The following is a 12,408-nucleotide window of genomic DNA, read 5'->3' as shown; positions in this document are numbered from 1 at the left end:
TGCATTTATTTAAGATTTAGAATGCATAAAAAAAAATACATCTGTCTTTCATAATGATTGTGAACAATTATTGTTTAGATAATAAAGCTAACGATTCCGGTTTATGTGACGTCTCGCAAGTTCAGTTCCTATCGTAGGCACCTCGGTGTCATTTTCCTCGAAGTATAGATAGATAACTAGGTGCTGAAAGAGCACAACTTATAGGGTCAATGTGCACTCTTGAATATATTACCGTATTTTTCGGACTATAAGTCGCAGTTTTTTTGCATAGTTTGGCCGGGGGTGCGACTTATACTCAGGAGCGACTTACGTGTGAAATTATTAACACATTACCGTAAAATATCAAATAATATTATTTAGCTCATTCACGTAAGAGACTAGACGTATAAGATTTCATGGGATTTAGCGATTAGGAGTGACAGATTGTTTGGTAAACGTATAGCATGTTCTATATGTTATAGTTATTTGAATGACTCTTACCATAATATGTTATGTTAACATACCAGGCACAGTCTCAGTTGGTTATTTATGCGTCATATAACGTACACTTATTCAGCCTGTTGTTCACTATTCTTTATTTATTTTAAATTGCCTTTCAAATGTCTATTCTTGGTGTTGGATTTTATCAAATAAGTTTCCCCCAAAAATGCGACTTATACTCCAGTGCGACTTATATATGTTTTTTTTCCTTCTTTATTATGCATTTTCGGCAGGTGCGACTTATACTCCGGTGCGACTTATACTCCGAAAAATACGGTAGTTGCTCAGACAGTAATGTGTTTAAGTACAAGTTTAAGTTGGAGTGTGTTGTTTATTAAAAACAATAATGTCTCTTGTATTTGAATTAGCATTTAAGCTAGCTAGCGAGCTAGCACTAGCCGATCCGTGAGTATATTAAAGTGCAGATAGAAGTCATTTTACTATTAACCGTATGGAGTGTTACCGCGGTTTATCCTTAATACAGTTAATTGTTGGAGACAGAACCCAATAGTAATGTACTGTAACGTTTGGAACACTACAAATCATAGCTTTTTGCCATTAATCTTTTGAACTCACAACATTATTGGGGCCAACTGCAGGACATTAAAAGACCACAGAGAACATAGGCAGGAGGAAGAATATTCTCTAAAGTCCATGTTTGAGTCACACTGAAACCATGTCTCTGTTGCTGTTTATGCAAGACAGTAGCTCACTTTCCTGCCTTGCAGATGAATAATTTGCAAAGCGTATGACTGCAGGCTACATTTTAATTAGCAGTCGGACTCCCTTAATTACACTCAGTGACGCCTCTTTAATTAATGAATGATCTGGGCTTAATTTCCAACAGCACGCAGTCAAAGACACCAGCAGGACAATGAGTGAGTTTGAAGGTAATATTCGAGCGTTTACTTTGTGATGACCTACACGGTGATGGCGCTTACTCTATCTAGTAAGGGAAGTAGTTTGTGTTCTATGTGTACTGTGTGTTGTTTAATATGTCAGGTGTCACACAATATTAAAAAAAATACCTTATATATTTTGAAACTCTTTTAAATACCGTATTTTCCGGACCATAGGGCGCACCGGATTATAAGGCGCACTGCCGATGAATGGTCTATTTTTGATCTTTTTTCAAATATTAAGTGCACCAGATTATAGGACGCATTAAAGGAGTCATATTATTATTATTTTTTTCTAAATTGAACAACACTTCCTTGTGGTCTACATAACATGTAATGGTGGTTCTTGTGTCAAAATGTTGCATAGATTATGTTTTACAGATCATCTTCAAGACATTTTCTGACAGTCGCTTCCGGATGCGGCTTTTTGTGGGCGGTCTTATTTACGTGGCGTCTTCTCCCCGTCATCTTTGTTGTAGCGGTGTAGCGTGCAAGGACTGGAGTGGAAAAAGTGTCAAAAGATGGAGCTAACTGTTTTAATGACATTCAGACTTTACTTAAATTAATAACGGAGCAGCATCTCCTCATCCGGAAAAAACAACACAGGAAATGTGTCCCAAGAAAAAACGTCCGACCGGAACTCTAATAACTAAAGTTCCTTTGGTGAATAATGTAAACTCACTACACCGGTATGTTTTAGCGCTTTCATGGCGACTTTACTGACAGATATAAGTAAGAATTGTACACAACTTTAGTTTAGAAATAGTAACAGCGCAGGATGAATGTCACATAACAAGAGGATAGAGAAAAAAGAAGAAGCTTATCGATTCGCGGACGTGCACAATTTTATGCAGATTCCAAATGCAGATCAGCAGGTACTAGTAGGTAAGTAAAGTTGCTTTTGCATGATTTTGCGAAACAAAACACCTAATATGTCCTACCTTATACCATAACAATACTTGTATGTTTAATGCGCCGACAATCCTTCAAGCGGTGCGGCTTCATAGGGTACCCACGTCTTAGTAAAACATTATGATAGATTTTTGAGCGCCGTGTGTAATGTTCTATATTTTCAATGGAACATTTAAAATATTGGTGTTGTTTACTTGAGAAATATTGCAATCACAGTGGTGTCTACAATTTATTTTTATGTTTGACTGCCATCTACTAGTCACACTTATCATTACACCGTGTACCAAATAAAATAGCTTCAAGGTTAATAAGCTCAACCAGACGTATTCCTTACCGAGTTATAAGAGGCACTGTCGAGTTTTGAGAAGAAAAAAAAAAAATTTAAGTGCGCCTTATAGTCCGGTAGTTTCATTTTGATGGACAGTCAATTAGCAATACATGTTTTTTGTCGTCTTGTAAATAGCTTTTTGCATATTCTCAGAAACATGGCTTAATCTCTAAATAAAACATAAAAAAAAAAAAAAATCAAAAAACACAAGCGTATGCTACCAATATTGGTTAAGAGAACAGATTTAACTCATAAATGTCTACCTTTTTTTTTTGTTTATTCATATTATTGCAAGGTAAAATTTGTAATAAAAAGTCTAATTGATCTTTTTTGTAACACGGTTAACGAATGTAGTGCACATTTGTAGTTATTTCCCCACATTTCTGCACAATAACTCAGATATGGTAATACTATAGTAGCAAGCAGTAGAGAATGTGAAGTGATTTGTTAAACCAAATATTATGTTTTTTTCCATATACAACAACCTATCTGGACTCGATAAGAGAATCGATAAGGAATCGGTTCGATAAGAGGATTCGGTAATAGGCTCGAACTCGATAATTTCTTATCAAACATTATCCCTACCATAGGATGAACAAATACACTACGGTACTAAGACTATAGTGGCCATTAACAGTTAGCTTCTACAGCTGGGTTGCCCAAAATGCGGCACAAGAGCCATCTGTGGTCCGTGACTCATTTGTCATCGGCCTTTAGTACATTACAAAAAACAAACAAAAAAAGATCTCATTTGCACCTCTGGTGGTGAAATCTATCCAAATTAGGGTGGTCCTAAATAGGAGGGATTTTTCAAATTCACTGTGTGTCGGTTTTAAAAGTGCTCCCCCTCTGGTCAACATATGAAATAACAAGTTTGTGTAAAAATTTGAAGTACTCCCCCTCTGGCCAACATATGTAATACCAAGTGTGTGTAAGAAATTTAAATGCGCCCCCTTTGGCCAAAATTAATTAAAACAATAAAATAAATATTTATATAGAAACATACCGTAATAACTTCAAGTAAATAATGAAGATTAAAAACCAATTGCAAACAAAAAATTCAACAACAATTTTTTTTTACTAAAAGCCTACCTTTTTTTGCATAGTATGTATATATTATTAATGTTGTAAATACACATCTTATATATCTAGACAGGGTGGTCCTAAAGAGGTAGGCATTTTTCTCTTAAAAAGGTAACACATACAAGAATGTGTGTGTGTGTGTGTGTGTGTGTGTGTGTGTGTGTGTGTGTGTGTGTGTGTGTGTGTGTGTGTGTGTGTGTGTGTGTGTGTGTGTTTGCGCATTAATAACTATAATGGTTAGACTAAAAAAGTTTGCAGAACAAACGTAGCACAAAAAAATGGAGCACGTTTTGGGTGATTTGGACGAGGCAAGCGAACATTTTTGCAGCACAAACCAGCAGGGTGGGGGTGCAACTTTACACAGGTTTTAACCTGATTAATGAAATTTTAGCAACCTGCACCACTTTTTAAGTAACCATCAGGTAAAAGCAGCTTGTGCGTTAATTTTTAAAATTCACGCATTATTTTTGGCAGCCCAAGTTCTAAAATTCCTATTTGTACGGTTTTATTGTGATTGCAGGACGCAGGGAAGGGTAACGTAATTTTGATGCTCTATAATTCATTATTTTAGGTTGAATTAATAATAAAAGGAACCTTTAATCTTCAGACCCCTCAAGGTTGTTAACCCCCACCCAAAAAAAACAAAAAATAAAAACGACTAGCAACTTATTGGACTTTTAGTGGACACTTTTGGTGACTTTAACATTAAATCAATATCGCCAATAGTTATGCAAATTAGGTGATGCCTCCTGCAACAATTTGAGTGCACTTCTGCCGGAATCGTGTCTCTATGCAGACATGCAACATTTGTCCAGTCCAGATTTCGCTAACTGTTGCATTTTTGCATGCAACTTTGTTCTCTCGGGAAACCAGACATGAGTAACTTAATTTTCAGATTAGTGATCCAACTGAAGAGTGGATGAATGTTGATGTGTGGTGCACTCACAGAAATGACATCTGTGTTTATTGGGCTCATCTCCACCACATTGGCATGGTATGGCTCATCCCTCCACTGGGGGGCATTGTCATTAATGTCCAGGATGGTGATGTTCACCTACACAAAGTGGGAATCATTAACACACAATTCACAACAGCAAAAACATATGTAGACTACTAAAATAATTGTTCGTTAATTCATTGTCTACCGCTTATTCTTTTCATGGTCATGGGTGAACTGGAGCTTATCCCAATATGCTTTGAAACTGCCAACCAATCATTTGAGAGACAAACAACCATTGCCACTAACATTCACAGCTATGGACAATATAATGCAGGGGGGTCTAAACGTTTTCCATTGACAAAACAAATTACAACATTTTTATGTACGCTCCAATGTACACATTTTTTAATGTATATTACAAATTAGTTTAAGACATTCTAAAATATTTGATAACATAAAAAGGAAAGTCTATAGACTCACTTTGTGAATGATACATGTATCTCAAAATGTTCAACATTTCACCTTGTAACATCTTGTAACCCTAATGTCTAATCCAGTGGTGTCAAACTCATTTCAGCTCATGGGCCGCATGGAGGAAAATCTATTCCCAAGTGGGCCGGAATGTTAAAATCATGGCATGAAAACTTAAAAATAAAGACAACTGCAGGTTGTTTTCTTTGTTTTACTTTGGCCAAAAATAGAACAGGCACATTCTGAAAACGTACAAATCACAAATAATCCTCTGGACAAAACACTTCAAGTTTGTTAAAAATTCTGAGGAAAAAAAGTTAAAAAAGTTAAAGTACCAATGACTGTCACACACACACTAGGTGTGGCGAAATTACTCTCTGCATTTGACCCATCACCCTTGATCACCCCCTTGGAGGTGAGGGGAGCAGTGGGCTGCAGCGGTGGCCGCGCCCGGGAATCATTTTTGGTGATTTAACCCCCAATTCCAACCCTTGATGCTGAGTGCCAAGCAGGGAGGTAATGGGTCCCATTTTTATAGTCTTTGGTATGACTCGGCCGGGGTTTGAACTCACGACCTACCAATCTCAGGGCGGACACTCGAACCACTAGGCCACTGAGCAGAAATTGGTGCAGTTTAAAAAAACACAATGAGCTTAGACTTTGTCTCAGTGTATCTACAAAGCCAGGATTAAACTTTAAATCCCAGTCTTTCTGGGATTGAACAAAAAACACAACATGTAAACTCTTCGAGGTATCAAATACCTCCTTTGTCATGTCCACATATCAATCCAGTGCTAACTCAACAAACCATAAGAAACGGAGGTAAAAACAATTCGAAAGGGTCAAGTTTTCTCGTTTTTGACAGAGACATTATGAAGGAGTAAGAGTGCCAAACAATGATGTGTTCGAAGCAGAAGACATAAAACGGCAGGTTTTAAGTTTAATTTTGGTTGAGGGAGATGAGCTGCAGCCACTCTTTACTTTGTACCTCTTGCTAGTCCCAACAGAATTGCTATTGTGACATCCAGTGGACACATTTAGAACAGCAGTTTCTTTCATAAAAAAAAAAAAAACAGCTCATTTTATTACTTGGCAAACTCATCACGTGGGCCTGATCCAGCCCGCGGGCTGTAGGTTTGACACCCCTGGTCTAATCCTTTATCTCTAATCCTAATATCTAATCCTTTGTAATCTGATGTGTTTAATTTTATTTTGCAATAAATCCAATAAAAAGAGGTGTAGTCTGCAAATAACCCCTGGCCCGGACTTTTGACACCACTGATTTAGAGCCAAACATGCACTGTGGCTATTTTAGCAAATATTGCATAAAAAGGTTGAAGATCTGTGAATGTATTGCTGCTTCGAGTTATTACCGTGGCAATGCCGGTCTTCTGTTGCGGACCCACTCCTCCATCTACAGCTCTGACAATGAGGATGTACTCTGACTTCAGCTCTCGGTCCAGCAAAGCTGTGGTGGTGATCTCTCCTGAGCAACAAATTCAATTACAGTAAAACGAACAACAGATATTTGAAGATGGTCAACAATTACAAAGCAGTCAAGTCAAAACGTGTTGAAGTAGACAATGAAATTCCTGTATTAAAATCCCAACTTTTTGAGTGCCCAGATACACTTGAGTCAATGCGGTTGATGCGGTTTCTGAAAATACACACTCACATGCACACGTACCCGAGCGCGAGTTGAGACGAAACTGGGAGGATCCCTCCAAGGAGTAGATGAGTGAGGCCTGGCCAAACTCTCGGGAGGTGTCCAAATCAGTAGCATTGACGACGAGCACTGTAGCCCCTGTGGAGAAGAGGTGGGAACACATTTCCTTTTTCAGAACAAGTGAAAATATTTAAACCTGACCTGACAGTCAGTGCAGGGCCAGCATTGGCTTAGTGTGGTCCTAAACACATTTTTTTGTGTGGCCCAGTTTTGGTCTCTGATACAACCTATTTATGATTTTCATTAGATAACTAAAGGGGCCACAAATCACATACACACGCTCAGTATGTTTACATGCACTAAAAACAAATCATTGACCTCATTTGGTTGAAATTAGCTTTTTAAAACTCACGTCAAAACCTTAAAAAGGTTTTTGCTTGCACCTTGTGACGTCTCCAATATTTGTGAATTTGAATAAATATCATTATAAAACTGTCAAGTTTTACTTCATTATGTAGAGTAGATTTATCATTATTGGATAATAATAATAAAAATAATACATCATTAATATAATTATTATTATTAAAGCACCTTTTTTTTTAAACTGGAAAAGCCTCTGCTTTGAACGTGAATCAAGGCTCCTTGAACACACCACAATTAAGATGCGAAAGTGACACTTAAACGTAACATTGTTAGATTTCGCCACATATAGATTTATCATATTTTCCCGAATAGTCGAGCCTTTCATGCTGGGTTTGCGGGTGCTAGAAGGAATGAACCATTTTGTATTTTTGCAAGGGGATGTAGGCGGTGTTGCAATGTTATTATTAAACTTTAACAGCAACACTGATTTCTCCTGAACCTTTATTAAGTCATTTGTTTTTTTATAACAGATGGATTTAAATCAAATAAAAACATCTTTCCATAGCCTATGACATGACCTTGTAGCCCTCCTATTGGTTGTGGCCCTACAAAACCGCATAGAGTGGTCAGTTCACATTCAAATGAGCCAAATGAGATCCAATACATATCATCAGTTTCCTGTAATTTGTATTATTTCCTGACCAGTGCTTTTATTGATTTTTTCTACTTCTTGTCTCCCTTTGTTTTCCAGCCACTTTACTACTGGCTTGAGCACCTGCCCCCGGTTGGTAATTAGGATACTCACCTGCTGGCAATCATTAATCAGGCAGCTTCTTATGCCAGTCCCATACTGGACCATTTGCTTTCTGGTTCATGCATGTTTGCTTTTTGTGCACTTACCAGATGCACATCTTTGTTTATTGTGTTACCTACATGTTTCCTACTAAAAGGGGCTTTTTTTTTTTTTTTAACTTGCCTGACATCCATGCATCCCAGGATCCAGACAAACACAGACAAATAACAACATTATTATTATTAACCTTTATTTAACCAGGTAAAATCCCATTGAGATCAAAGATCTCTTTTCTAAAGGAGACCTGGCCAAGAGGGCAGCAGCAAGGTTACATTAAAAACAGTAAACAAATACATAAAACATCACATTTACAACATTAAAACTTGCAAACATGACACATGTGCATACAGACAAGGTAGACTGCAGTCCATTCACAGAAGCTTTAAACTCATTCAACGTAACTAGGGTTTGAAGTTTAATATTCGATTGTAGGTTATTCCAAGCCTTCGGTGCTGAAAACCTAAATGCTTTCTTGCCCAGTTCAGTTCTTACTTTGGGGACGACAAATTGCAGAACATTCATTGAACGAAGATTGTGACTTCCTTGTTTCTTTGTTAAAAGACAAGACCGATAAGATGGAGTGATACCCAGAATGGTTTTGTAGATGAAAACATACCAATTATTTGTTAATATTCTGCCTTTGCAAAGATAGAAACACATATTTTCGTCTTACAGTATGTTTATTTTAATGGGGTTGTATCTTTTAGTGCAGTAGAACAACACTGCTTTACACTGAGAACTGTTTATGTTTTTTTTCTTCTGGTACTAAATACAATTCTCAGTGGAATTTAAACATTGAAAAGGAAAAAAATAAGCCCGGTGAAAGCAGCTCATCTTCAGGCCCCTCTGACCGGCCGACCGATGTTAACATACACTGTATTGCCAAAAGTATTTGGCCACCCATCCAAATGATCAGAATCAGGTGTTCTAACTTGGCCCGGCCACAGGTGTTTAAAATCAAGCACTTAGGCATGGAGACTGTTTCTACAAACACTTGTGAAAGAATGGGCCACTCTCAGGAGCTCAGTGATTTCCAGCGTGGAACTGTCTTAGGATGCCACCTGTGCAACAAATCCAGTCGTGAAATTTCCTCGCTCCTAAATATTCCAAAGTCAACTGTCGGCTTTATTATAAGAAAATGGAAGAGTTTGGGAACAACAGCAGCTCAGCCATGAAGTGGTAGGCCACGTAAACTGACAGAGGGGTCAGCGGATGCTGAAGCGCATAGTGCAAAGAGGTCGCCGACTTTCTGCACAGTCAGTTGCTACAGAGCTCCAGACTTCATGTGACCTTCCAATTAGCCCATGTACAGTACGCATAGAGCTTTATGGAATGGGTTTCCATGGCCAAGCAGCTGCATCTAAGCCATACATCACCAAGTCCAATGCAAAGCGTCAGATGCAGTGGTGTAAAGCACGTCGCCACTGGACTCTAGAGCAGTGGAGATGCGTTCTCTGGAGTGATGAATCACGCATTTCCATCTGGCAATCTGATGGCCGAGTCTGGGTTTCGAGATTGCCAGGAGAACGCTACATTTCGTGCCGAATGTGAAATTTGGTGGAGGAAGAACTATGGTGTGGGGTTGTTTTTCAGGAGTTGGGCTTGGCCCCTTAGAATTAGAACAGAGACTGAGAGCCAGGCCTTCTCGACCAACATCAGTGTGTGACCTCACCAATGCGCTTTTGGAAGAATGGTTGAAAATTCCTATAAACACACTCCGCAACCTTGTGGACAGCCTTCCCAGAAGAGTTGAAGCTGTATTAGCTGCAAAAGGTGGACCGACATCATATTGAACCCTATGGGTTAGGAATGGGATGGCACTTCAAGTTCATATGTGAGTCAAGGCAGGTGGCTAAATACTTTTGGCAAGATAGTGTAAGTGGTTTTTGAAATAATTTCAAATCATTACTTGCACTTTTACTTGTGACTTTGGCCAGAGATAAACATAATTTTGTAAACTTATGCCAGTTTGTTGAAATGGTTGTTCTCCATTTGTGCATGTTTAGTTTTTAATCTTCTGTTTTCATACGATATTGTAGCTCTGGGGGTATTGTGTATAGTTCTGAGCTGAGATTCAAGGGTTGGGCTTCAGGAAGCAGTGGCAAGAAGAGTTGCCGATCATCGTTGGCTGCATAAAAGTGTGGAGTGCGTCTTGCTGCAAGGTATACAGTGCTGTTTGGTAGACGCCAATAAAAGGCTGATTTGTGCACGGTCATTCTCCTTCAATGTCATTTCAGCGACATTAAAATAATTATTACGCTTATCGAACAGAGCTGCTGAGGTAATTTTGTTGTAGGTCTTGACTACAATTACAATAAAGCTTTCATACAGCATATATGCATTTGGTTGCTGTGGTAGAATGCAGGGTAAATCTGTTCTTTTTTTAATTTAAACTTATTTTGCACTGAAGGTGAAGTTTAATGTTGTGTTTTTGTATTGTCGTTTAACAAAGATGATTACATTTTCAGTACACCAACACATCAACATATATGGAACAACCTTAATAGAAACGTATATGTTGGCAATGTATGTCAACTCAAGGCACTTTTTATGAGTAATAATTACACTGTGGACCAGTCCAGGACTTGAGGAGTTGTTTGACATGTTGGACAGATTCATACAATTTCCACTGTACTGTAATACAATAACAAGAAGCAAGTCACACGACAAAAACAGTTGTAATCATAGAAAAATTATATAATTAAATATTGGTAAAAATATAAAACAACTACTTTTGGTTAGATAATCAATCAGGAAGTGATTTAAGTCCTTGTCTGGAATAGACAGACATTTGTACAATCAAATCAACAACAACAAAATATAAACACTTTGTTTTTTTCTCCCAACTATTAAGAGCTGGGCACAAAGATGTACAATTTTTCTATGCACACAAAAGGCCTATTTCTCTCAAATTGTATTGACAAATCAGTCTAAATCTTTGTAAGTGAGCATTTCTGTCTTGAGAAAATCCATCCACCTCACAGGTGTGGGATATGAAGATGCTGATTATACAGCTTGGTTATTGCACAGGTGTGCAGTTTTATCAGACAGCACAATGCCACAGATGTTGCAAGTGTTGACAATAGCGGACTGCATACAGCAATGTTCACCAGAACTGCTGTGCATGAATTGAATGTTTTTTGTTTTTTTTAACCACAAGTCATCTTCAAAGGCATGTCAGATAATTTGGCAGTATAACCAACTGGCGTCACAACCGTAGACCATGTCCAGCAACTCCACTTTCCTCACCTCTAAGGTGGTCTTAGACCAGGGGTGTCAAACTCAAATACAGAGTGGGCCAAAATTTAAAACTGAACAAAGCCGCGGGCCAAGGTTGAACAAATTAACCTTTTAATAGGGACCCAAACAAGTTTTGAATTGAATATTGAACAAGCAGACTTATATAACTTTATAGTGACATGCAAAATCGAGTTTCAAATAATAATAATAACAGTTAAAAAATATCAATGACATATCAAATAAAATTTAAATAAAAATTAAATGCCTCCTTTATATTTGCAGCCTTCTGAGGTAAATATCTAAATAAACTTTTTCCACAGGCTAATAATAAATTTGAAAATAAAATAACAATAATGAATGAATCAAACATTCAAACCTTGAAGTAGCAAAAGAAAGTGCATGAATAAAACGTTAATTATTGCTCAGTTTGCTACACTGATTTGCTTTAACACTGAATATGGAACAAGCAACGCTTATATAACTTAATAGTGCAAAATCAACTTTCAAAAAACAAACGAAAAAACATCAATGGTATATTAAATCAAATTTAAATAAAAAATGGAATGCCTCTTTTCTATTTGCAGCCTTCTGAGGTAAATATCAACATTAACTTGGTGGGCGGGGGCGGGGTTTGGTGGTAGGGGGGTTTATATTGCAGCGTCCCGGAAGAGTTAGTGCTGCAAGGGGTTCTGTGTATTTGTTCTGTTGTGTTTATGTTGTGTTACGGTGCGGATGTTCTCCCGAAATGTGTTTGTCATTCTTGTTTGGTGTGGGTTCACAGTGTGGCGCATATTTGTAACAGTGTTAAAGTTGTTTATACGGCCACCCTCAGTGTGACCTGTATGGCTATTGATCAAGTATGCATTGCATTTACTTATGTGTGTGTAAAAGCTGCATGTAATATGTGGCTGGGCTGGCATGCTGTTTGTATGGAGGAAAAGCTGACGTGACGACAGGTTGTAGAGGACGTTGACGGCAGTGCCTTTAAGGCACGCCCCCAGTAATGTTGACCGGGAGAATGGTTGCCCCGGGAGATTTTCGGGAGGGGCACTGAAATTCGGGAGTCTCCCGGGAAAATCAGGAGGGTTGGCAAGTATGAGTATTAGCGGTGAATGCGGTGTTACAGCGGCACCGTCGCTGTATAATACTGGCGGGCCAGGTCTAGTGTTAATT

General features: G+C 38.1%; 1 protein-coding gene across 1 annotated transcript in view; it reads right to left on the bottom strand.

Moving 5' to 3' along the window:
• cdh23 (cadherin-related 23) overlaps positions 1–12,408 on the bottom strand; it is a 626,035-nt gene that overhangs the window by 177,475 nt on the left and 436,152 nt on the right. Inside the window, exons 20-22 of the mRNA XM_061961466.1 lie at positions 6,801–6,917; positions 6,487–6,599; positions 4,649–4,756 (exon numbers count right to left, since the gene is read on the bottom strand). Coding sequence (XP_061817450.1) covers positions 4,649–4,756; positions 6,487–6,599; positions 6,801–6,917 — 338 coding nt within the window. The remainder of the gene's footprint in view (positions 1–4,648; positions 4,757–6,486; positions 6,600–6,800; positions 6,918–12,408) is intronic.

The sequence above is a fragment of the Nerophis lumbriciformis genome, linkage group LG02 (genome assembly GCF_033978685.3).
Source record: "Nerophis lumbriciformis linkage group LG02, RoL_Nlum_v2.1, whole genome shotgun sequence".
Taxonomy (NCBI): domain Eukaryota; kingdom Metazoa; phylum Chordata; class Actinopteri; order Syngnathiformes; family Syngnathidae; genus Nerophis; species Nerophis lumbriciformis.
Note: the sequence above shows the minus strand (reverse complement) of the source record. Positions and strands in the feature narration are given on the sequence as shown.